Source organism: Hippocampus zosterae, chromosome 13 (genome assembly GCF_025434085.1).
Source record: "Hippocampus zosterae strain Florida chromosome 13, ASM2543408v3, whole genome shotgun sequence".
NCBI classification, from domain to species: Eukaryota; Metazoa; Chordata; class Actinopteri; order Syngnathiformes; family Syngnathidae; genus Hippocampus; species Hippocampus zosterae.
The window spans coordinates 15,952,241-15,979,603 of NC_067463.1; the positions used below are offsets into that span (position 1 = coordinate 15,952,241).

Consider the following 27,363-nt stretch of genomic DNA (forward strand, 5'->3'; position numbering starts at 1 on the left):
GTCTCTCTTTGTCTTACCAGAGCAGCCTCTCTTTCTTTTCTCTGTCCTTTGACCTAATCCAAGTCCTGTGATATGGCACATGTCAAAGCAGTTGTCCTGCAGGCAATGCTGCAGTACATCATTGTATTTCACTGCTAATTTTATCTGAAAATCCTATGCAGATTGAAAGGGAAACTCCAATTGCAGAAATATTCATCCCAGTGTTCAGAATATGGCCATGCCTAAATTAATTCAGGTACATTGTATAGTGTAGTTTTTTTTCCACTTGTCCTCAATCTCTCAGTCCTTAAAAAAATGGCATTCCCTTTTGCTACTTCCTATTCTGTTTAGTTCTCATTGTGTGTGTGGGAGAGAGAGAGAGAGAGAGAGAGAGAGAGAGAGAGAGAGAGAGAGAAAAAACAAGTGAGGGAAAGAGGGCAAAGCTTTTGTTTTACAGATACAAAGGCTTTTTGGAGCAGGAACTGGGCTAATAGTTGTGCATAGATTCCCTTCGGCTCAGTGCCTTGCTCGGCAAGCTTTGTCATGTTACGCTTCATGTACGTGTGAAGTTCAATCAAATGTTTCTTTGATGACTTTGTCAGAGAAACACTACTTAAAGTTGGTAAGGGGAAACATACAAAGATGTGAACATCCATATATATATTAATCTGACCCAAACAGACCTGTACTACTTTGCAGGTATTGAATGTGGCACTTTGGGACCATTTTTAACTGTGAATACTCAATTCCGTTTATGGGAACCCTGTAGTCTAAAAACTGAATTGCTTGAAGAATGAAATTCCTCCATTAAAACTGTTTCCCTATTCATCACAAATGGCCCCATCTGCTGGCAACAACCACACACATACACACACACACGCACACACGCACACACACACACACGTACATGTCGATGGATGGGTGGAAAGGCAGAGGGCTGCTGGATTTCAGTCTTCTGTTTCTTCGAATAGTCATACCTAGTCCTTTGAAACAGGAAGTCTATTGAAGGGTAACATTTTTGTGAGTCTCAGTTCTTTTCGATTTTTAAGCAGAAACCGATATAAAGAAACGGGCAGCCATTGTTTCTGTCAGCCACTAGGTGGCATCAGTGTGCATGAATGAGTCGACACTGTAGCTCTTTCCCATGATGTCATGGACATCCTGGGGATACTCATTTCCTCGATATTCTCTCTCTCTCACCCAGTTACGGGGGAGAAGGGGGTCTTTCAAATGGGTACAAAAGGCATATGCCTGATTTGTCAAAATAAATAAATCAATTTAAACAAATCTTAGCGGCCCGGTAGTCCAGTGGTTAGCACGTTGGCTTCACAGTGCAGAGGTACCGGGTCCGATTCCATCTCCGGCCTCCATGTGTGGATTTTGCATGTTCTTCCTGGGCCTGCGTGGGTTTTCTCCGGGTGCTCCGGTTTCCTCCCACATTCCAAAAACATGCATGGCAGGCTGATTGGACGCTCTAAATTGTCCCTAGGTGTGAGTGTGAGCGTGGATGGTTGTTCGTCTCTGTGTGCCCTTCGATTGGCTGGCAACTGATTCAGGGTGTCCCCCGCCTACTGCCCGTAGACAGCTGGGATAGGCTCTAGCACCCCCCGCGACCCTCGTGAGGATCAAGCGGTCCGAAAGATGAATGAATGAATGAATGAATGGTCAGGGTTATCTGGGGTAAATGGGAGTACTGTAGTGTGAGTTCAGGCAGCTTAATATTCATGGCCTCAAGCCAATGGATCAAACTGCCCATCTTAAATTGTTGTTCATTTAATTGCGTTACACGTACTCATCAGGCACCCCTCCTGTACATTGGGCACTTCACATTCCATGTTGCTTTATGGCAACTCAAACCTGGATAGGATATACAGCACAGTACTGTTATACACTCTCTGTTCTGTTTGTGGGGTACTTGCACACAAGCTAATGACTTCCTATAAAAGCTGTACAAATGCACTACATCATACTGAGATGTTTTGCCCCTCTTGTGTCGATAAATAAGGTGATATTACCAACAGCTCTGTTTATCTTTTGCAGTTGTACACCACTGCAAAGCACAATGACATGTTGGGGGTGTGAACGCCTCTGCCAAGGCCAAACTATTAAAGTGTGTGTGTGTAATGTAAAAAAAACAAACGCATTTCACTTTGTAAAGCTGTAGAGCATGGGAAAGTATTCAATATGAGGGATAAATGTGCAGCTCCACAATTTTAGTTTCGAGTTTTTATGTTATTCTGTGCCAGGTGATTGGCTGGCCACCAGTTCAGGGTGTACCCCACCTACTGTATTACTCGAAGACAGCTGGGATAAGCTCCAGCACGTCCGTGACCCTTGTGAGGACAAGCGGATTAGAAAATGGATGGATGTATTATTCTGCTAACACAAACACAAACACAAACATTATCTGTTCGGTGAAGGCAACAGATACTGTCTCTCAGACAGCATAAATCCAGACTGAGCATTATCATCATCAGGATCGTGATCAGGATTCCTCAGCGCTTGCTGATGTGCTGACCATTTAAATGAGGTGTATTGGAGAACGCAGTCATATAAAACAGACAGGACAGCAGCCCTCAAGGACCGGAGCTGGACATGTCTAACTCAAAGAATGGGGATTTTAAATTTCTCGTAGGCATACGGGTTTTCCAAGCATGTTTGCTGTGCTTTTGCATGTTTTCCCTACGCCACCAGTTGCTTTTTGATTTGCTTTTTTTTTTCTTTATAGAAGCCTCTTTGTCCTCAGGTCAGAACAGAGACAGATGGAGAGGGAGGGAAAGAAGAGAGAATATCAAAGTTGTGAGCAGAACAGCATCCAACCGTGCACCTCCCTCTCCATCTCCTCATCCTGCCCCTCATCGGCCACCTCTCCGCTCGCGACGCAAATCCAAGTCGCCTTCATCACGCTCCAACCGCAAAGTTAACAAACAAGTCCTGGATGTGGACAAAGTTGCTGTGAGTCATAACTCTGACAACACAGGGCATGCCCGAGCAGCCTCCCGAGGCCGCCGTGGCCCTTCAGGACCTGAACTGGACATGAAATGGGAGGATGTGGCTTCAGAGCTGTGTTGCCGTGGTAGCAGGATGAGGTCAGCCGTATATCAGACCTCGGACCTTCCCTCTATGGTGAAAACCAAAAGACAGTTGGCGCAGAATGAGGGCAAAGGTCCAATAGAGCGAAGTAAACCGAAAGCAACATTTGTATGAGGATTCTACCTACTTACTGTCTGACCCGACTGAAGCTTCACCTCTCTCTGAAGCGGCTTGTTAGCTTTAAAGTGGATGTGAAGAGTTTGCGGTAAAGGAGCAGATTAATCATATGCCTTTAACCTCTGTCCCACTTCTAGTCTGTGCAATGTCATGCACAATGTCTGTCCGCTCGAATCGAGCTACAGTCAGCAAGTTGGCATACAGGAAAAAAAATCTTAATAGGAGTACAATGAAGAGTGAAGTATTCAATAATCATGGTTTCTGCTCATGATTTGAAAGCAGATGTCATGGGTCTTTAGCCAACAATGAAATGTTTAACTGAATTTATTTGCCTGTTGAAAAGAAATGAGGGTAATCCCAAGGCCTGGAAATTCTTTTTATTAATAAGGTACACTTTGTCACAGGTGGTGGTGGCCATGTGGTCATCACATCTTCATCCTCTGAGGCTGGGGATTCTACATTTTTCCTGAATGTGAATGAATGGGGTGAATGTTTTTTGTCCATGCAGGTATTTGCCTTGGGATTGCCTGGCAACTAGACCAGGGTGTATCGTGCCTCTCGCCCAAAGTCACTAGTAATTGTCTCCATCTTATTTGATATCCCGGTAATTAAGTGTTTCTGAATTTAGTCACGTTTTAAAGACTAATGCTACAATGTCTGAGCACCTTTGCCAGTTTAAAACGCCGAGTTGGCATAAAATGAGATGTCCACATACATTTTTGATGAAGATTGATCACGGTTTTCTGACATCTAGTGGAGTTGTGCTTTTTATGTGGCGAAGGAAACATTTAATACCCATAAAAACTCCTTAAACAGTCACTGACATAGTCACTCTTCTTGCACCACAAAATGGTATTACAAAACTACTGGTATACTCTAAAATGGTTCAATGATTTTGTTGTTTACGATGATACTAGTGCAGCGTGTTATACCGGAGACAAATTCCTTGTGTGTTCTACATACTTGGCCAATAAAGATGATTCTGATTCTGATTCTGAAATATCGGGGCGATCATTTTACTATGCTTTTAAGACATTCCACCACATTTCAAACTGGCACCATCTTTGGACACTAAAGTAGCCTGCACAAACAGAATGTAGCTTTCCCCCCGGACATACCGCAAAATTTGTGGAAGTTCTACTGAGAGCTGTTTTAGTTATACTGTATAAATGAGACCCACGCTCCAGATTTATGAGATCAGTGAAATGTATGCGAGTAATGCCATATTAATCCACTTATCTCATGTTGAAACATTAAGTTCGGGCAACAACTGTACTAACTTCTTCTGGGGCCCGGCGATCGGGGGGCATTTATCGCCCCCACCGTGGTGGTCCGACTGGCGGAGAGGAAGTGGAGCTTGCCCGGCTGAGGCTATTTTGAAGTCACCCCCTGCCAAGGCACACAAGCAAGAACACGTACATGCACATGCGCGCACGCAGCTGCTAGGAACCATGTCAGAAGATGACGGATACAGTTGTCGCTGAGGGACAAGTCAAGTTTAGAGATGGGAAAAAGGTGACATTTTCTTCTTTACGTCTGATTATCAACTTTAACAATGCGGGTGAAGCATATGTGTTCTATAGAAGGATAAAGGACGTTTTTATTGTATTGTATTTATGTCCATACTTCCAGTGGAAGTCTCGGTGGGTCGTCGTTCGGAAGCCTTCTCCGGTCGCAGGTAAATATTTTTGTATTCTTCAAATAAACTTGCACATATTCACTCAATCTGACACTTTGCAACAGTCTCATTTGAATATTTCCATTTAAACATAAACTGTCGTTTGGATATGCGCAGTCTGTGTGCCTCCCCGGAACTTGAATGCAACCTTTGCGCGTCAACATGTGAACGTTTGCGCAAACGGGTCAATATCATGGTGTTTGAAACTTACATATTTGTAAATTATCTAATCAATTGGGAGATTGGCGTCGTGAAAAAGTTAACGGGCTCCGACTTTCGTAGAAAGCCTGTTGTGTCAACTAAAAGTGGTCTCATTATTTCAATGCAAAACAGGCTTCTCGTGAGGAATCAGGAGAACGTGGTTGGAATGGCGTGTGCTTGTGCACGTGCGTGTTTGCGGGTGTTCAGTGATTGACAATCACCGATCGTCATTCTCAGCTGCGCCAGTGGATCAGCTCATTGTTTTAGGGTTTGCTATGACAGCTGTTGCATAGACACGCTCCACAAATGACACAAAGCTACTCTGTGAGCTGTGATTAAGCACAAAGTGACTGCCAATGTGTAAAGCTTGTGTCACGCTGTGTCCGTGTGTCCTGCAGACTGTCTGTCTGTGCTCGCCTACAAAGACAAGAAGAAAGCCAAGGAGCGTCTTGGTGTGACACTAGAGGTACACAGCTTTTTGACATTTATTTGCATTTTTATGGTGAATCCTTTCAGATATGGACTACTGTCACATTGTATGTACCTCAGAATGAGGCACGGCAGCCCAATCAAATGCGATATAGGACATCACAAAAGTTCTATTGAAAGTAGGAATGGGCCCGAGGTGTCAAATCCAGGTCCGGAAAGTACAAACGCTGCCACCGTTTAGCTTTAGCAACACTCAACAGGCAGGTAAATGAGCTCCAGGACATCAGTGATATATTTTGTTATTATGATGTCCATTATGTCTTCAGAAATATGCACTATTATCACATAATTTCCGACAGCAAACCAGGATGCACTCCAGTTGTACTCTGTTAGAGTAAATACAGCTCTACTGTATATATTCCAAAAACATCATTTCATCAGTACAACTGATGCTTTTTTTCAGGGCATATATGGTGTGGAACCAGGGCCAGGTTATGATGGCGTCAGCTACACGCTCTCTATCCTCTGCCTGGCACACACCTTGGTGCTGGGCTTCCACAGTCGAGAAGCTCTTCTGGCCTGGGACTCCCACGTACGCTACAGCCTGGGGGAAGGTTAGTGGCAGGGTCAAAGCTGGCCTAGCCTTGAAACTCTTCAATGCATTTTTTAGGGGGCTAGTTTTATGCGTAACCAATTTTATGTTGAAAGCTGCCACTCAAAATGGAGAGTCTTAGAAAGTTCTCATGACTAACCCCACAGATGTATTATGATGCATATCATATGTGTTGTACAGTGAAACTCCTCTCCAACGAAATCATGTTTGCAACAAGAAATTTTTCACAACAGGGGGTTTTTCACTGTAGCATATTTGATCGCAGATGTAAAACACGCACACAAACGTATGTGTACACGCACACATAAACGTACAGTATGTGTACTCTTTATTTTTATTTTTTACTTTTATTCCAACATAAGTATAAGCATACTTGACACTTCATATAGTCAGTGTAGAAAGAAAAAAAGGGAAAAATTGCGAAATTTACAATCAGCATTCACTTTCACTTACATCAATTTCTTGGATAATGTCTTTTATTTTGTTTCCTCCATCTTTCATTTTGATCACTTTTACCCTCTCTTCCAGCATCAGAGCTCTCGTCTTAGCTGCTTGACATCCAAAGGTCCGTTTTGTAGCCATTTTAGCAATGCAACGTTTTTGCTACGTCTGAAACTAACACTAACAAATACTTCCTGAACTACTGTGGATGTGTAAACCAGTGTGGTGATTGCTGTTGCCGTTTCCGAAAGAAGCAGTAGAGGTCGCTGTTGGATTAGACTTCGTTATAGTGAATCTCGATGTGACGCAAGAGCAAAGAAAAAGATTTCGCATAACGCAACAGGGTTTTTTTTCGTTGTATGGGCGGCAGGAGAGTGCCAATGCATGAAGATGTTTTCACACTAGGGGGTATTTCGCCATGTAGGTTTTGTTCTAGAGGAGTTTCACTGTATAGGATGAGCTAATTTGTGATCAATTGGGAATATTCATCTCATAACGTGGAGTTTTTTCTCCACGTTATTTTATTTGCAAAATTAAATTTGTTTATCAGTTTGGCAATTACATGTCTATATAGTGTATTAAATTCCAGTTGAATCTGATTTACAAATCCTAGCATTCTGTTTATATTTATGTTCAACACAACGTCCTAAATTCATTGGAATTGGCTTTGTATAAAAATGAAAGTATTGATAGGTTAAATTTACCTGTCAAAGTTGCAGTGCATTCTCGAGTTACACTGAGATCAACTCTAGCAAACTTTTTGTGAATATTGTATTTGTTCAATCATATTGAATGACTTTCAAAAAACTACTTGCACTGATCATAACTTTGTTTGTGTGTAGCTAATTGTCGGAACACCTTGTCAGAGCCAATTGTATTTTTAATTTCACGCGGGATATTTTTTTATTAAGCGACTGTGAATATTGCGATAAGAGCAGAATTGGATAGATGCAACCAATCAGTTTCTTTCCAAAGTATTCCTGGGCGATTAAATTTTCCTTTCGCCAGTACGAACGGAATTTATTCCATTTTCAAAATAAGCATGCTGAGCCTATTGGGAATGTGAAAGCGAGGCGTTGTCATCTTTTAGAAAACAGTTCCTCGGTTGGGGTTTTATTTGTGTCCTCCGGCATTTGGACAGTTCTGGTCGTCCATCTGCGATGGATTTAATTAATGCTCAGAAAATACAGTTACCTGGGTGAATGGGAATAGGGAACATGCCACAATTTTGTCTGATGCACATTTTGTCCCTCTCTGTTTTGGCCCTGCAGTCCACAGATTTGGTGTCACCGTGGAGCCCGGTACCAAATTGGAGATTGGCCCCGCTTCTCTCCACCTGTGCAACAACCTATTGGCCCTCACCAGGGGACTCCCTCCCGCCATCATTGGCCACTGGAAGCTGTCCTCTTTACGTCGATATGGCGCGGTGCCAAATGGCTTTGTGTTTGAGGGAGGGACTCGCTGTGGATTCTGTGAGTAAAACATGACCACGGAAGGTTGAAAAGTGGATTTTGCACCAATAATGATAACCTGTAAACTGATGACATGATAGGCTGTCCACTGTAGTAAACGCTGTCCCTGAAAGGGTTAAGATGGAATTTTGTTGGAACTGATCACTGGGACCGAAATCAAATGATGCAATGAATTTTGACAAACGTTTCTAGCATAACTAATCCATTTCAGACTGCATTACTTTCTGCCAAAATGGCTTCGTATTTATGTGTGTACAGTATGCGCGTGAAGACTCATGGCTCCTACCCGACTAACCATGAGCTCCACGGGCTCTTGTTTCCGTGCTCCGATGACCAATGGCTATTAATACCAGGCATTCTAGTCAGGCTTGTTCAGCCAATTACATTCCTCCCGGTGTTGCGACAGCCATTTCCTGTCTTCTCATTGGCCTCAGGGATAAATTAACCAGCAATCTCAGCGACAGTCAAGACAGGCCATCTCAAACCGCCCCCCCCGCAAAAAAAACAAAACAAGAATCCAAAAAAGGATCCATTTTCCTTTGTGCTTCCCATTGACAAATGGAATATGAAAAAGTAATAGTCAGCCATGCTTTCTATAAGTTATTTAGGCCTGTCATAAAGTGAGTGGTGATGGTGTATCACCTTTATAATGTTTCCAAATTCCGCTGAGTTTGAGGTTTGTCAAACACTGAAATAGTGAGCATTTCTGCGAACACATTCTATCACGTTTATCTGTTCCCTACAGGCAGTCTTCAGTTTTATGACCTAAACATTTGAACACTTATTTCAGTAAATCATCTTAAGGCAGGATAAATTCAGCTCTCTTGCAGGTCCAAATAGACCGGGAGGTTTGAAGCTTTGTAATCACGTCTTTCCCAACAAATAAATCAATGCATAAATAATACAAATAGAAATGATCATTTGCAGGGTCAGCCAGTCACCACATCGTTAGGTTTGCTTGAACTGTTTTTGATGCTGTAAGTACCGTATTTTCCGCACTATAAGGCGCTTCGGAGTATAAGGTGCACCTTCAATGATTTTAAAGCTGTTTTCATATATAGGGCGCACTGCATTATAAGGGGCATAGAATAGAAGCTACAATGGTGGCTAAGGTTGCGTTTTGCATCCGCTAGATGGAGCTATGCTGAAGGAATACACTACAATACAATATTGCTTCATTTATATTGCGCTTTCACAACTGCCAAAACTTTAACAAAGTGCTTTACAGAACCTTTAAAATACTATGTCCAAGAAATCAGAATATTGATCTATATACAAGGAGCATTGGATTATAAAGGCGCACTGTTGCCTTTTGAGAAAATGTCATGTTTTTAGGTGCGCAATTCAATGTCGTTTTCCTCACTGAAGTTCAAGAAGAAGCAAACCAATGTGGACCATAAAAACAAAACGCTGCTTTAACGTTGTCAGAAGTTTGATGGCGAACTTGGTTGTGCTGGACAAAAGCCGTACAGCTTTGAATTTGAGGGGGCTTCATGCAACTCAAAGCCTAACACCATTAAAGTTAATAATTTAATTCCATTTGTGCATGAGAGCAGGTGAAGTTGTGTGTGACATGATGTATAAAGATATTTCTTTATCTCATCTGCCTTTTGGCTGTCAAGTTACAATTACTTTTGCTGACTATCAAATCCTCATCAGTGCAATCATTTCAAATACTTAAGAGCAGTGCTTCAGTAAATGTATGTCTCTCGGTCATGTAAAGCTGCTGCGGAAAATAATTTACCCCTGAATGGCACCATGCACACACTGGTGCACTTTCACAGTCAGCCCTCACGTGCTAACTAATACCGCTGGCTGCACAGATGACAACCAAAGTGACATGACCATCTTTGTGACATTCACACTTGGCAGTGGACAGCGTTGCTGCGCAAAGCACTTTTGCTAGCGACAATACTGACTTTGGGGCAGCATAAAAGTGACCAAGTTCTTGCAGACTTCCTCTGTGTGAAAACACACGGCAACATTGGTAGGCAACGAGCTAGCAGCAACTTCGAATCGATGTTTGTCAGAGCCTGGCCTATCAGGTCCGCATGTGTTCGTGTTGCTTCTCTAATGAACAAACGCACGCAGATTGACCGACACACATAACAGAGGCAGCAATAAATGATTTCCTGTAGAGCAGGGGTGCCCAAACCTTTTGGATCGAAGATCAACTTTTTGATCAACTAACCTCACGGGATCTACCCTTACCGGCGCGCGCACGCACACACACACACACACAAATTTAAGATTTACCTGCTTTGTTTATTTTTTAAATATTTTTTTTTTGGTGAAAATGAGACTGATTAGTGTGCAGTGTATATTAACACAAAAAATATATTACTAACATTTACAAAGACACACAAATGGTTGTTTGTTCGGGATGTCATTCGGGCTTGAGAAATGTAGTCGGATGGTGACTAAGAGAGGATAGGTAGTCCGCACTGAAGGGCTCTCACTCCCTGAAGGAACAATGGCAGACATTGAGGACAGCTACAAGTACCTTGGTATACCACAAGACGATGGTAACCTCGAACTGGCAACAAGGAAAGCGGCCAAATACCTCCAGCGAGTGAGGCAAGTCCTAAGAAGTCAGCTCAATGGCAAGAATAAGACCCGGGCAATAAACAGCTAAGCCCTGCCAGTGATCAGATACCCTGCAGGAATAATAAGGTGGCCAAAGGAAGAGATTCAGACCACGGACGTTAAGACCCGAGAGCTCGTAACCATGCATGGAGGGTTCCATCCCAAATCCAGCACCCTGAGACTGTACGCAAGCCGAAAGGAAGGAGGCCGGGGACTAGTGAGTGTGAGAGCCACTGTCCAGGATGTAACATCCAAGCTCCATGAATAGATAAAAGAGAAGGCTCCAACAGATGACATACTCGGAGAATGTCTCAGACAATGGGGAACAGAAGATGAGGCGCTGGAAGAGGGACCATCATGGGAGGACAAGCCCCTACACGGGAAGTACCACCGGACCATAACCGAAGTGGCTGATCTCAAGAAGTCCTATCAGTGGCTAGAGAGGGCTGGCCTGAAGGACAGCACAGAGGCACTCATCCTGGCTGCTCAGGAGCAGGCCCTGAGCACCAGAGCCATTGAGGCCCAGATATACCACACCAGACAAGACCCAAGGTGTAGGTTGTGCAAAGAGGCATCTGAGACGATCCAACACTGCAGGGTGTAAGATGCTGGCAGGGAAAGCCTACATGGAACGCCATAACCAGGTGGCTGGCATAGTCTACCGAAACATCTGTGCGGGGTATGGACTGGAAACCCCATGGTCAAAATGGGAAACACCTCCGAAGGTGGTGGAGAATGACAGAGCGAAGATCCTGTGGGACTTCCAGATCCAGACTGACAAGATGGTAATGGCGAACCAACCAGATATCGTGATCATAGATAAAGGGCAGAGGAAAGCCGTTGTAGTGGATGTAGCGGTCCCAAGTGATGGAAACATCAGGAAGAAGGAACATGAGAAACTCGATAAATACCAAGGGCTCAGAGAGGAGCTGGAGAGAGCCTGGAAGGTAAAGGTGACAGTCGTGCCTGTGGTGGTCGGAGCACTCGGGGCAGTGACCCCCAATCCAGATGAGCGGTTGCAACAGATCCCGGGAACAACATCGGACATCTCAGTCCAGAAATGTGCAGTGCTGGGAACAGCAAGGATACTGCGCAGAACCCTCAAGCTTCCTGGCCTCTGGTAGAGGACCCGAGCTGAGTGAGGGACGGACACCACCCGAGGGGGGGGTGGGACGAGGATTTTTTTAAAAACTGTATACATATATAAAACACCATAAATTGGCATAATTCTAACTTTTGCTTCCTCTTTTTCATGTATGCTGCAGGGGCAGGAGTTTTCTTCTTGTCCTGCTCAGGCGGAGAGCAGATCAGTTTTCTGTTTGACTGCATCGTCAGGGGCATCAACCCCAGCAGGGCGAAGCATGGGCTGCGACCTTCCCTGCCAGGTGAACACACACACACTCACACGCATGCATGCTTTGCTCAGCGTTCGGCGTATGTTTCGGGTGCCGTGCTAACAGAAACGCCTCATCTTCAAAGCCCTGAAGGTCAGCCAAAGATGACCCTTTGCACATGACTTGTGTGAAATGTGCCGCTTGCATTTTCAAGATGCTGTGTGGCAGAGGCAGGGATGTGACCAAAGATTTGATTTTTTTTATAGACACAAACATGCTTGTCTCACTGTGGCTGTCCTGCACGTCAACAGCCACCGGACGTGAACTTCTTAGGCACCTGAATGATATTTAAACTCATTTTTGCAATTGGTGCACTGCCACACTTGTAGAGTAATGTAAAATTCTGCTCTGGATCCATTTTTTTTGTTTAGTTTTTTTGGGGGGGGGTAATGTGGCTCCACAATGCCAAGTCATAACAGTTGTGAATGCATCCATAGCACATGTCACCACTGTAATCCCCTAAATTTGCTGGCCCCGACATGTGGGAAACTTGCACCTACTAATATCAGATACAGTCAAAAATCCTGCCTTCTTGTTGAGTTTTGATTGGCAGTGTCAGTGAGTTAATTATTTACTCTGCAGATGTCATCATGGGTGCGGCATGTCGTTGTTGTCAGCATGTGTTCATTCAAACATGCTTGTGATAGGCTGTTAAAAAAAGCCCATAGCTTCAGTAAAAAAAAAAAAATGTAAATGCCGTCTCCTGTAGGGCCTGGCGTCCTTTACTGCTGTTAAAATTAGCATTACCTCGCCATGCTAGGAGGGAGGGATGTTAGTTGACATCTCACAAAGTGTGGTGAAGAAACTTAGCATCAGCACGTGAAGCATTAGGTGCGAAGAGAGCCAAGGCACACTTCCAGGGGTTGGGTTGTTGTCACCTCCGCGCACAAAATGGCCCACTGCAATGTGCACACACGAACGCACACCCTCTCGCTCACCTCATCCCCCTTCGCCATGATGCAGACATGCAACAGGAGTTTTGTTTGTTTTCAGCCGGAAGTTGCTCTTTTTATAGCCAGCACATTGATTTTAGTTTGGCTAAACACCTTTTCAACAGAATGCCCGAAGCAACATTCAATATCGTAACACTTTGGCATTGATGTTTTCTTCTCTTTTCCTTGGAGAAGAAAGTGGACAGAACAAAAGCTTGTAGAGTAAGCTTCAGTGGGGACCTTTCTATGAGCTACTGCAGTGCGTACATAAATTGCGATTTGACAAGTGGTAAAATAAAGCGAGCATGTATTTTAAAAGAATACTGAAAACCAAGTTATTCACACTGGCACAACTCTGCATTATTTGTGAAGGAAATTAAATAAAAAAATTAACCTGTGGTGTTCATTTTCCCCTCCTTTCCAATTAATAGTTTTGTTAGAAAATGCACCTGGCGCCCTTTCCTTCAAACCCCGCTGTTGGGCTACATGCCTTCCTGGTTCCCGCTCTGCTTTTCCCGGCGTGTCCGATCAGTTCCAATTGTGATCACTTCGGATCATTTAGGGTCAATTTGACAGAGTACGTCAAATAAACAGTTAGATGATTGCCCCTAAAAACAAAGATGTGCCCTTCCTTTGGCAGCAAAGATTTGAACACCAGCTCAGTGATATGTGGCTTTCTGTTCATTAAATCCACCGTGAATCCCCTGCTGACGCCTTACTGTACATGGTCATTTTTTTCCGGCTGAAAAAGCTTGACGATACATTGTCGTTTTCTTTCGGCTAAAAACGCCTTGTTATACATGGCCTGACTGTACATAGTCGTTTGTTTTGGCTCAAAACGCTTTACTGTACATGGTCATTTTTTCAGCTAAAACATACTGTACATGGATGGGGGTGGTGTTCGGCTAAAAAGGCCTTACAATCCATGGTCGTTTTTTGGGGCTAAAAACGTCTTACTATATACATGGTCGTTTTTTTTTCCGGTTAAAAACGCCTTGTTATACATGGTTGTATTTTTTTATTTTTATTTTTGCTAAGTACGCCTTATTAAATGTACATGGTCATTGGGGTTTCTGGCTAAAAATGCCTTCCTATACATGGTCGTTTTTTTGGGCTAAAACGCCTTCCTATACATGTTCATATATTTCAGCTAAAACGCCTTACCATACATGATCGTTTAGTTTTTTTGTTTTTTTTTTGGAAAAAGCGCCATACTATATACATGGTCGTGTTTTTCAGCTAAAAGCGCCTTACTATACATGGTCTTTTTTTCCAGCTAAAAACACCTTATTAAATGTACAATTGTGGGGGGGGGATGTTAAAAACATCTTACTATACATGGTCATTTTTTTCAGCTAAAAAGGCCTTCATATACAGTGAATGGAGAAAATGTCCTGAGAAAATGGCTAACTTAGCCCTCTTAAGTCCTTAAAAGGTCCATAAATAAAAAGCAAGCGGAAGAGTCGGAACCCTGTATTTCTTGGCTCAGTGATTTAACGATATGCTTTTCCATGTTGATGCTAAAAGCAGAGACCTTCAATGCCAATCCGGCATCGGATGAAGAACGGCTCAACCAGGAAGCCTGCGAGCTGGAGAAAAGACTCAGCATGCTGTCCACTTGCAGTCTTGCGAGCAGCACAGGTAAATCTTGTCTACAGCAGGACGTCTCAAACTTTTGGGGTCCAGGGACCCCTTTGCATCGCCAAAACAATCCTAACACCAATTAGACCAAAATACCATCTCTACTCCAAAACGCCCAGCAAATTAAACACTTGCCTCTTTGTGTGAGGAAAAAAAGTTGTCATGTTTTGAGACGAAACAAAATATTATTGATGTCACACTTCAACAAAGTAAGAAAGTCACATTTTTAAAAATACGGCGTTGTCACCATCATACACATTTATTCTGGAAAATAGGCATGAATTTTATCTACAGTACTATAAACACTATAGTCTTAAAATATTTTTGGTGAAAAAGAACTTTAATACTGGAATACTATACAATTTTTAAAAAATACATTATTCAGTCAATAAATCACTGAACAGGTTTTGATGATGTTCTTCTCAGCTTCCACTTACAGCTGCAGCACATCTGTTGCCGTGGACGACCGCAGCAGTATCTCCAGCTCCTCCTCCAGCAAATCCGACACGAGCTACGGGAGCCGACATCCTTTCTGGGCAGAGCCGTTCGTAAAGTTGCACCTCCCCAGCGAGACAGCGTTGAGCTCATCCTCGCTGAAGGCCTTGACCACTTCAGATGACCGTCTGTACGCTGCTGTGATGGGAGGCTGTGGTCCATCTTCCACTCAACTCCATCCTCGTGGTCTCCATGACAGCGGGCGCCAGAGCTCGTTGGATAGCGGCATTGGGATAGCGACCGGGAGCTCAGGCAGCTTCTCCTCCCGTACAGGCAGTGTGGACATGGCCACCCAGGGAGCAGGAGATGAATTTGGCTCCCTGGCCACTCTATCTGCTCCTCCTCCCTCTGCTCCTCCTCCTCCTCCCAATCCTCCGCCTTCACCTTCCCAGTGCACGCCTCACCAGGAACACAGTGGCGGGCGCTCTCGGCTCGATGATGAGCGCCAAAGTTCTGGCCTGCTCAGACAACGTTATGATACGCCCAGGAGTCTGATCCAGAACAGGGCCCTGAGGGACCCCTCAGCAGGTCAGGAGCACCCCTCTGAAAGAGGCAGGGACAGTGCGATGTGCAGGGATCGGCTTGCAAGTCAGGACCGAGGACTGACAGACGGCCTACCGGGATCCCAACCTCAGCGCCAGGCGTTGATGCAGTACCCGCTGTCATGGCTCAGTGACAGGACGCCCCCTATGGATAATGAGGAGAATTCCACCCCCCACCAACTGTTTGTAGCGGGAACCTCATTTTGTGAAGAAATACAGGTACTAAAGGGTTCGCATCAGCAGCGCTATTCAGTAGACGAACACCACTAAACCAAATTGTTGCAAAAATTCTTTGTGGCCAAAGCATTAAGTCAACATTCTCTCACTTTGTCCTCAAAACATCAAAGCTTGGCTACAAATTATTTTTTTTATGGCCTTAGGGGCATTTGTTTCGAGGTTTCCCTATTTTAAAGGGGGGGGGGGGGTACCAGACCTTGCCGGGAGCTGCTGCTGCTGTCCTTTTGATACATTTGTCTGATACCTCAAAGGCTCTCAGAAAGGACCGGTGACCTTGTGTTTTAAATCATCTTCTGATGGTTTCCGAGATCATCTCTCTGCACACTGCAAGAGGGCCACATTGACTGCATGGCAACTGTCTTTTCTTGAGGCATTCTTTCCTGAATTCTGAAGTGTCAAAAAAATCATTTGTTTTTGCTCATAAAAAGACACACCTTCACTTTTATGATGTTTGGATTGTATTTACTGGGTTTCTTGTCTTCTTTTCCCAGCCCTGTCATGGTTTTGATAATTACATCACACCAGAGCAGTGGCGCACAGCAAATAGCAGAAGTTTGCCGATGCAGGTAAGATTTGAAGGATGAGTCTAAGGGAGAATATCTATTGTCATATTCTTGAAGAAAAAGTGCAAAGAGTTTAAAGTAGTACATAGGAGCAATCGTATTGTGGCGTAGGGTTTACCTTCAAGCGGCAAATAAAATCGCACAGTGACAGTTGTGGACCAAACGATTGTGTGTGCTAAACATGATCACAAATCCTCTTAAGTCATGTCTTGTGAGTCATGCCAGTGTTGTGTCCAAGGACCGGCACCCGAGGCCAAGGCCAAGGACTTGCCTCCAAGGCCAGGGAACAAGGACTGATTTTGAAGCTGAGGCCTAACCGAGGACATGTATAAAACAATGCTATCATACCACTTGGCAGGTCTTCATGATTTGCAACACCCCTCCATCATAACCCCTTGCACTCCCTAACGCTTGAATGAAGTGTTTTTATTCAAAGAGTAGAACAGTCAGGGTATGTGTTATTTATACTGACAAAAACAAAAAAGCATATGATATACATTTATGAATTAATGTTTTAGTGCAGTAGTTTCTTAATGTGAAGAAAATCAACATTCAACAGGAATGGCATGGCACGGAAGACAAGTTGAGAAATGACTTTGCATAGAAGTCAATCACTGAGTGCAGAAAAAGCGGTAATCTGTGCAGTGATAATTTTACAGTTTAACGGCAGCGAGTCCACGGTACTCAATCAGAAAAGTATGAGTCCCATTATGCATTGAGAGAGTCCCGAATTTTGAATTCTGAAATGGTCTACTTATTCAATTGCATATGATAATAACACAATCAACAACATATACATACAATTATAAACAAATGTTGCAAAAATTTAAATAATTCAGGAGCAGGCCTGAGGATTTCGGCTCTTTGAAGTGAATGATGAGTCGTTTTTAGACAAAAACCCCCCACCATGTATAGGAAGGCATTTTTCGATGAAAAAAACGACCATGAACAGTAAGGCGTTTTAACCAGAAAAAAAAAAAAAACGACCATGAATAGTAAGGCATTTTAACAAAACAAAAAAAAACCATGTAGAGTAAGGTGTTTTTAGCCGAAAAAAACGACCATGTATAGTAAGGTGTTTTTAATTGAAAAAAAACCCGACTATGTATAGTAAGGCGCTTTTGGCCACAAAAAAAAAGACCTAGTATAGTAAGGCATTTTTACCCCCCCAAAAAACGACCATGTATGATAAGGAATGTTTAGCGTAAAAAACGACCATGTATAGTCAGGCATTTTTAGCCTAAAAAAAAAAATGACCATCTATAGTAGGGCGTTTTTAGCCGAAAAAAAACGACCATAGATAGTAAGTCGTTTTTAGCCCAAAAAAACTACCATGATAATAAGTAGGGCGTTTTTAGCTGAAAAAAAAGACTGTATAGTAAGGCGTTTTTAGATGAAAAAAATGACCATGTGCAGCAAGGTGTTTTGAGCCGAAAACCCCCCCCACCATGTGTAGTAAGGTGTTTTGAGCCGAAAAAAACGACCATTAATAGTAAGGCATTTTAACAAAACAAAAAACATGTAGAGTAAGGTGTTTTTAGCCGAAAAAAATGACCATGTATAGTAAGGTGTTTTTAATTGAAAAAAAAAAAACCTGACTATGTATAGTAAGGCGCTTTTAGCCACAAAAAAAAAAGACCTAATATAGTTACAATACATGGTCGTATTTTTTCAGCTAAAAATGCCTTACTATACATGGTCATTTTTCTCGGCTAAAAACGCCATGGTCGTTTTTTGGGGCTAAAAACGCCTTACTATACGTGTTTCTTTTTTCGTTGAAAAACGGCTTACTATTCATAGTCGTTTTTTGGGGTTCAAACGCCTTACCATCCATGGTCGTTTTTTTTTTCTGGCTAAAAACGCCTTACTCAAAATGGTCGTATTTTTTCGGCTAAAAACGCCTTACTATTCATGGTCGCTTTTTTTAGGTTAAAACGCCTTCATATACATGGTCGTTGTTTTCGGCTAAAAACAGCTTAGCATACATGGTCATTTTTTTTCGGCTAAAAGCGCCTTGCGATACGTGGTCCTTTTTTTTTCGGCTAAAAACGCCATGGTCGTTTTTTTGGGCTAAAAACGCCTTACTATACATAGTCGTTTTGGGGTTCAAACGCCTTACTATCCATGGTCGTTATTTTTTCTGGCTAAAAATGCCTTACTAAACATGGTCGTATTTTTTCAGCTAAGAACGCCTTACTATACATGGTCGGGTTTTTTTTCGGCCAAAAACGCCTTACTACACATGGTCGTTTTTTGGGGGCTAAAAATGCCTTACTATATATACATGGTCGTTTTTTACGCTAAAAATTCTTTACTATACATGGTCTTTTTTTTTTGTTGTTAAAACGCCTTACTATTAATGGTCGTTTTTTTCGGCTCAAAACACCTTACTACACAGTCGTTTTTTTTCGCATAAAAACGCCTTACTATTCATAGTCGGTTTTTTTGGCTAAAACTGCCTTACTATATCATGGTCGTTTTTTTCGGCTAAAAACGCCTTACTATATATATATATGGTCGTTTTTTGGGGGCTAAAAATGCCTTAACATCCATGGTCATTTTTTTCCGGCTAAAAACGCCTTACTAAAAATGGTCGTATTTTTTCGTCTAAAAACACCTAACGATACATGGTCATTTCTTTTTCGGCTAAAAACGTCTTACCATGCATGGTCTTTAGTTTTTTTCGGCTAAAAACGCCTTATGATACATGATTGTTTTTTGGGGGGCCAAAAACGCAAAAATCCTGTTGTGACTTAGATGGCTGATGACATTTCAGGAAATGTCCTGTTGTGATTGAGATGGTAAGATGACATATCCCCTTTCTCCGACAGGGACAGGTGGAGAAGATCGAAGCCAAGAATGCTGCACAAGCGCAAGAAATGACAACACAGACAGAATTGAGGGCATCATGACTTTTGTGTTGTTGATCCTTTTTTAAATAAGTGTCCTATCCTTTCATTTATATTTTTGAGTGTGATGCTGGGCTGGCTCTGTGGTCCACTGGTTAGTGCGTGGAGTGCGAATGCAGAGGTCCAGGGTTCAAATCCAGCTCCGGCCTGTCGCTCTTACGTGTACCCTTCTTGCCGGCATGGGTGCTGTCCGTCCACTCTCCCATCCATTTTCTCATCCCCTTGTACTCACATGGGTCGGGGTCGAGGGTGTGTGCTAAAGCCTCCCCCGGCTGTCTTCGGGCCATCGGCCGAGGGGAGGGGGCACCCTCACCCGACTGACAGCCAATCAAGAAAACCATTTGCACAGTTTTTTTTTCGGCTAAAACTGCCTTACTATAACATGGTCGTTTTTTTCGGCTAAAAACGCCGTACTATATATATATGGTCGATTTTGGGGGGGGGGGCAAAAATGCCTTACTATTCATGGTCATTTTTTTCGGCTAAAAACGGCGTGCTATATATGGTCTTTTTTTTCTTCGGCTAAATACGCCTTACTATCCATGGTCATTTTTTTTCCGGCCAAAATCGCCTTACTATATACATTGTCGTTTTTTGGGGGGCTAAAAATTTCTTACTATACATGGTCTTTTTTCTTCGGCCTATAATGCCTTACTATTCATGGTCGTTTTTTGGGGGCTAAAAATTCCTTACTATACATGGCCGTTTTTTTCGGCTAAAAACTTACTATCCATGGTAGGGTTTTTTTCCGGCTAAAAACGCCTTACTCAAAATGGTCGTATTTTTTCGGCTAAAAACGCCTTACTATCCATGGTCATTTCTTTTCCGGCCAAAATCGCCTTACTATACATGGTCTTTTTTTCGGCTCAAAACGCCTTACTATACATGGTCGTTTTTTTCGGCTAAAAACGCCTTACTATACATTGTCGTTTTTTGGGGGCTAAAAATTTCTTACTATACATGGTCTTTTTTCTTCGGCCTATAATGCCTTACTATTCATGGTCGTTTTTTGGGGGCTAAAAATTCCTTACTATCCATGGTAGGGTTTTTTTTCCGGCTAAAACGCCTTACTCAAAGTGGTTGTATTTTTTCGGCAAAAACGCCTTACTATCCATGGTCATTTTTTTTCCGGTCAAAATCGCCTTACTATACATGGTCTTTTTTTCGGCTAAAAACGCCTTACTATCCATGGTGGGGGTTTTTTACGGCTAAAAACGCCTTACTCAAAATGGTCGTATTTTTTCGGCTAAAAACGCCTTACTATTCATGGTCGCTTTATTTAGGTTAAAACGCCTTCATATACATGGTCGTTTTTTTTCGGCTAAAAACAGAAAACATTCGGCTAAAAACGCCTTACTATACATGGTCTTTTTTTTCGGCTAAAAACACCTTACTATACATGTTTCTTTTTTTCGTTGAAAAACGGCTTACTATACATAGTCGTTTTTTGGGGTTCAAACGCCTTACTATCCATGGTCGGTTTTTTTTCTGGCTAAAAATGCCTTACTAAACATGGTCGTTTTTTTTTCCGGCCAAAAACGCCTTACTATATATACATGGTCGTTGTTTGGGGGCTAGAAATGCCTTACTATACATGGTCGTTTTTTTGGAGCTAAAAATGCCTTACTATCCATGGTCGTTTTTTTCCAGCTAAAAACGCCTTACTAAAAATGGTTGTATTTCTTCGGCTAAAAACGCCTTACTATACATGTTTGTTTTTTTTTTTAGGTTAAAACGCCTTTCTACAAATGGTCATGTTTTTTGGCTAAAAACGGCTGACTATATACATGGTAGTTTTTTTCGGCTAAAAACGCCTTACTAAACATGGTCGTTTTTTGGGGGCTAAAAATGCCTTACTATATATACATGTTCGTTTTTGACGCTAAAAATTCTTTACATGGTCGTTTTTTTGGGGGCTAAAAACGCCGTAGTATACATGGTCGTTTTTTTGGGGCTAAAAACACCTTTCTATGCATGATCGGTTTTTTGGGGCTAAAAATGCCTTACTATACATGGTCGTTTTTTTTTTGGCCAAAAATGCCTTACTATACATGGTCGTTTTTTTTCTTTTCCCCGGCTAAGAACGGCGTGCTATACATGGTCGTTTTTTTCAGCTAAAAAAGCCTTACTATACATGGTAATTTTTTACGCTAAAAATTCCTTACTATACCTGGTCGTTTTTGGGGGGCTAAAAATGCCTTTCTATACATGGTCTTTTTTTTTGGTTAAAACGCCTTACTATTCATGGTCGTTTTTTTCGTCGAAAAATGCCTTCCTATACATGGTGGGGGTTTTTCGTCTAAAAACGACTCATCATTCACTTCAAAGAGACGAAATCCTCAGGCCTGCTCCTGAATGATTTAAATTTTTGCAACATTTGTTTATAATTGTATGTATATGTTGTTGTTATTATCATATGCAATTAAATAAGTAGACCATTTCAGAATTCAAAATTCGGGACTCTCTCAATGCATAATGGGACTCATACTTTTCTGATCGAGTACCTGGGACTCGCTGCCGTTAAACTGTAAAATTATCACTGCACAGATTACCGCTTTTTCTGCACTCAGTGATTGACTTCTATGCAAAGTCATTTCTCAACTTGTCTTCCGTGCCACGTCATGCCTGTTGAGTATTGATTTACTTCACATTAAGAAACTACTGCACTAACCAGATATCCCACGAGAGTTGAAGAGGAGGACACGAGGGTGTCGAGCCGGGAAGGACCGCCGCACAAGGTGGAGAAAGTACAGACATGTCCTCCCGTCCGTCATCATGGGGAATGTAAGATCGCTCCCTAACAAGATGGATGAGCTGGCGGCGCTAACGCGACATCAAAGGGAGTACCGCGAGGCTAGCCTAATGCTACTCACCGAGTCGTGGCTAACAGCGATCACTCCGGACACACATGTCGAGTTGGAAGGCTTCCAACTCATACGTGCGGACAGGAATGAAGGGAGTGGAAAGAGAAAAGGTGGGGGACTTGCTGTTTTTGTGAACAACAAATGGTGCTGTCCGGGGCATATCACGATCAAAGACAAACTCTGCAACCGGGACATTGAGCTGCTAGCCATTAGCCTCAGGCCCCATTATCTCCCGAGGGAATTCTCACACGTCATAGCCGTGACAGTGTACATCCCCCCGTCGGCAAATAGTGATGCAGCGTGTGATGCCCTGATGACTGTCGTGAGCAGGCTGCAAACACAGTCCCCCAACGCCCTACTGATCATCTCTGGGGACTTCAACCATGTCTCTCTGTCGTCCTCCCTTTCAACTTTCAAGCAGTATGTAACCTGTGCCACTAGAGACAATAATATTTTGGACTTGTTTTATGCCAATACCAAGGAGGCATATAAACCCCTCTCCCTTCCCCCTCTTGGAAGAGCAGACCACAACTTGGTATTTCTCGAGCCTGTGTACAAACCCCTGGTGCACAGGCAACCAACTGTGACCAGAATGGTCAAGAAATGGTCATCGGAAGCTGAAGATGCTCTGCGAGACTGCTTCGCGACAACCAGGTGGGAACTCTTCAGCGAGGTTCATGGGGATGACATTGATGCACTCACTGACACCATCACGGATTATATAAACTTCTGTGAGGAGAACACTGTACCCACCAGAACTCTGCGGTGTTTTTCCAACAACAAACCATGGATTAATCCTGACATAAAGACCCTGCTGAAGGAGAAGAAGAGAGCTTTTCGGTCGAGAAACAGAGAGGAGCTGAAGGCCGTGCAGATTCGGCTGAGAAGAAAGATCAGGGAGGGGAAGAAGTTATACAGGATGAAATTGGAGGACCAGTTACAGGCCAGCAATGTCACTGGTGTCTGGAGGGGCCTGAAAACCATCTCAGGCCATGACAGCCCAAGGACAGTGGTCGAGAAGGACAAGGACTGGGCAGATGGACTGAACCATTTTTTCAACCGTTTCGACCAGTCGTCTGTCCCTTCCCCCAACCACAAACTGCAACCTCTCTCACTGAGGACTTCTTCTCCTCCCCCTCCTCTTTTGACCAGCTCTCATCAACCCAGTATGTCACCTGGTTCCTGCCTGTCCATCACAACAGAGCAGGTAAGGAACCAACTGAGGAAGATGAATGTGAGGAAGGCAGCAGGTCCGGACAAGATCAGTTCCCGGCTCCTCAGGACCTGCTCTGACCAGCTGTGTAACATTGTCCAGCACATCTTCAACCTGAGCCTGAAGCTGGGCAGAGCTCCACAGCTGTGGAAAACGTCGTGCCTGGTCCCAGTGCCCAAGACCCCCCACCCTAAGGAGCTGAACAGCTACAGACCGGTGGCGCTGACGTCTCACCTGATGAAGACGCTGGAGAGACTCATCCTCGCCCACCTTCGACCGCTGGTGAGCCCGTCACTGGACCCGCTGCAGTTTGCCTATCAGCCTGGCATCGGCGTGGAAGACGCCATTATCTACCTCCTCCACTCAGTGCTGTCACACTTGGAGAAGGCTGGGAGCACTGTGAGAATCATGTTCTTTGATTTCTCCAGTGCCTTCAACACCATACAGCCCAATTTGCTGGGAGGCAAACTACAGAACGCCGGAGTGGACCACCATCTCACAGCATGGATCGTAGATTACCTCACAAATCGGCCGCAGTACGTGAGATTGCAGAGCTGTGAGTCGGACCAGCTTCTCTGCAGCACTGGAGCGCCGCAGGGGACTGTTCTGGCTCCTTTCCTGTTCATCCTCTACACCTCGGACTTCAGACATGACACTCCAAACTGCCACCTTCAGAAGTTCTCCGATGACTCTGCGATTGTTGGCCTCATTACAGAAGGGGATGATCGTGAGTACAGGGGACTGACAAAGGACTTTGTGGACTGGTGCCAGCAGAATCTCCTCCAGATCAACCCGAGGAAAACTAAGGAGTTGGTTGTGGATTTCTGCAGGAAAAAGTCCTCACCAGCACCGATGAACATCCAGGGTATGGACATAGAGAGGGTGACCTCCTACAAGTACCTTGGTGTTCTTCTCAACGACAAACTGGACTGGTCCACAAACACGGACACCCTGATTAGGAAAGGACAGAGCCGACTCTTCCTACTCAGGAAACTGAGGTCTTTTGGGGTTCAGGGGTCACTCCTTAAGACGTTCTATAACTTGGTGGTGGCCTCGGCCATCTATTATGGCATTGTCTGCTGGTCAGGCAGCATCTCGGCCCGGGACAGAAAGAGACTGGAGCGACTGGTCAGGAAGGCCAGTTCTGTCCTGGGTTGCTCCCTTGACACTCTGGAGGAGGTGGGCAACAGACGGATGCTAACTAAGCTAAAAGCTATGATGGCCAGTCCCTCCCACCCCCTCCAGCCCGCCCTGACAGCACTTGGTAGCTCCTTCAGCCAGAGACTGTTACACCCACGCTGCAAGAAGGAGAGATACCGACGCTCGTTCCTACCAACTGCTGTCAGGCTGATGAATAAAAAATAACAATCATAATAATAATAATAATTAAATGATGTGAAGGTAAATTGTAAATAGTACTGCGATTTATCCATTTGTGTTCATATTTAATTGAATTTATTTATTTATTTAATTGAAAGATGTTTGTTGTTGTTTTTTTTTCTCTTCTTCTTTCTACATACATTCTTGCTGCTGGAGGCTGTAAATTTCCCCATTGTGGGACAAATAAAGGATATCTTATCTTATCTTATCTTATCTAAAACATTAATTCATAAATGTATATCATATGCTTTTTTGTTTTTCTCAGTATAAATAACACATACCCTGACTGTTCTACTCTTTGAATAAAAACACTTCATTCAAGCGTTAGGGAGTGCAAGGGGTTATGATGGAGGGGTGTTGCAAATCATGAAGACCTGCCAAGTGGTATGATAGCATTGTTTTATACATGTCCTCGGATCGGCCTCAGCTTCAAAATCAGTCCTTGTTCCCTGGCCTTGGAGGCAAGTCCTTGGCCTTGGCCTCGGCTTGACGGTCCTTGGACACAACACTGATTACCATTACACTGAAACAATGTTAAGGTTAAACGATGACATATTCTTGCGTTCTCTGAAATCTTCACCTATTTAGCATATCACAAATAAATGCAACAAAATGTATGCCATATGCTACATACCGTACATGTTAGCCATTTTGAAACATAAATTTGTGCACAAATCTGTCCATTTTATACACCGCTTGTATTCATTAGGGTCACGGTTGAGCAGTGGCCTCTTCCAACTGACTGGGCGAGAGGCGGGGCACAACCACACAAACAACCATTCACACTCTTTCACTCATGGACAATTTCGAGTCTTCAGTGAACCTTCGCTAACATGCATGTTTGTAGCATGAGGGCGGAACCCCAAGAACTGTGACTGCATTGCAGACATGCAAACTAGTAGTCCCCTGCGCTGCTCGACAATTACTAAATTATTCATATGCTTGCTTGCTAGGTTGGCAACTCCTCATCAGGTCCATAGCCTTCTGCTGATTCATCAGTTGTGTTATTACAACAGTGTGCTTGTGTCACTGTCAAAGCGTGTCATGTACGTGGATGTGTCCACATACAGACCAGCTATGTGCGGCTCACCATGACTGTCACGACGGGGATCTGATTCGGATGCTATCCTCTGTGGCAGCCTCCAGCCCTCGTCAGCCAATCGCAATCAGCACAGCCAGGCCACAGTCAGCCTATGGTAAGTTTTAGTCACATGCGTTCTCCAATTCCAGTGCAACAAAATGCTGTAGCGCCCGCTTTATTTACTCAGAAAACTACAGTTAGTAAATATTCACTAACGTCAAGCCACATATTCACTTTCATCACGGTGCATGTTCAAAAGCTACATCGTGAACCATGGTCATAAACGGAATGGAATCAAAGAACACGTCACTGCGGATAATTTTTCTGTTGGCTCCCCTACCGCCACTGTTTTCCGATCCAGAAGAGGGCTCCATTGACAGGTATAGCCATGGAAACAACGGCGCCATGGCAACAGCTCAGCGAGAGGGTGGCAAGCAAGCACTGGGCAGGGGGGGCCAACTTACTCGGATGGACAACAAGCGGCGAGGGCCACTGTGGATGACTTTTGTGTCTGTCTGTCTCCTCCGAAGCTGAACTTCTAACAACGTTCAGTTTTGCTCTACATCAGTAATTGCAGAACAATCCATTCCACTTGGAAAATGAATATCCAGTCTAGTAAATGCCTAGAAGGTCTGTTGTGTGGATGATGTACAGGAATCTCCTGCATATTTGTGGTTCTTTCTTTGCATTTTTTTAAAACCTCCATTATTTGCTTAAAACTCACCTATTTGTCCTCAGTATATTTTTTTGTGCTTCCGATTACGATCCAAAGCTTAGCTTCTTTGTAGTTTAGCAAACTTAAAACAGGTAAGCTATTTTTTTATTCATATGAGTTCAAATATACTGTCTTGTGCAGTGGTTGGCAAACTACGGCCCGCGGGCCGAATCCGGCCCATTGGTCTTTTTAATCCGGCCCGCCGATGGTTGGTCCACAATTGAGGTTCGATGTGAATGATTGCATTCATTTCAATTGGACTTGTAATGACAGGCATTTCACCCCCAGGTGGCGCATTGACTTGAAGTTGCAGGACACAGGGTTTGGGGGGGGGTGATCTTTTCGACCACCTCGGACCTCTGTATTGCTCTACTTCTACTGGTCTGATCAGGCTAAAATAGGTCATTAACAACACTGTCGTCATTTTCAAAAAGTATAGTAATACAGTACTTTCATGCTTTTGTTCTTTTGATGTTTGATATGGACTGTCAACAAATGCAAATGTACCACAGCTTGTGCTGACCTGGCCCTTCTGTCAAATTTTAAGTCAATGCGGCCGTCGAGCCAAAAAGTTTGCCCACCCCTGGTCTAGTGTATTTTAAACACCCTGTAAAGTGAATTCACAGATATGTTTGTCAATCCATTGTACCTATTTGAACATAACGAATGTGGAAAGACTGACAACTACCTGTATGTAAGCACTTAATTATGGAAATATAGATAACTGCCAATCACATGAATGGTATTTGTTTGTCTGCCATGATGGGGGTCCATATTTGGGGTATAAA

General features: G+C 43.5%; 1 protein-coding gene across 5 annotated transcripts; it reads left to right on the top strand.

The window, feature by feature from the left end:
* The first annotated feature begins 4,625 nt into the window (after positions 1-4,625).
* dok7b (docking protein 7b) lies at positions 4,626-26,354 on the top strand. 5 transcript variants are annotated; one of them, XR_007966303.1, is made up of 11 exons: positions 4,626-4,704; positions 4,822-4,867; positions 5,467-5,534; positions 5,961-6,111; positions 7,823-8,023; positions 11,875-11,994; positions 14,463-14,576; positions 15,003-15,832; positions 16,342-16,416; positions 25,733-25,975; positions 26,120-26,351. XR_007966303.1 is itself a non-coding variant. In XM_052084964.1 (10 exons), the coding sequence occupies exons 1-10, from the start codon at positions 4,651-4,653 to the stop codon at positions 25,757-25,759; spliced, it is 1,686 nt and encodes a 561-aa protein (XP_051940924.1). In that variant the 5' UTR covers positions 4,626-4,650; the 3' UTR covers positions 25,760-26,354. The 5 variants fall into 5 exon arrangements, 1 of the variants encoding a protein (XP_051940924.1); XR_007966302.1 differs by having other exon boundaries at positions 26,222-26,351; XR_007966304.1 differs by having other exon boundaries at positions 26,225-26,351.
* Positions 26,355-27,363: the final 1,009 nt, after the last annotated feature.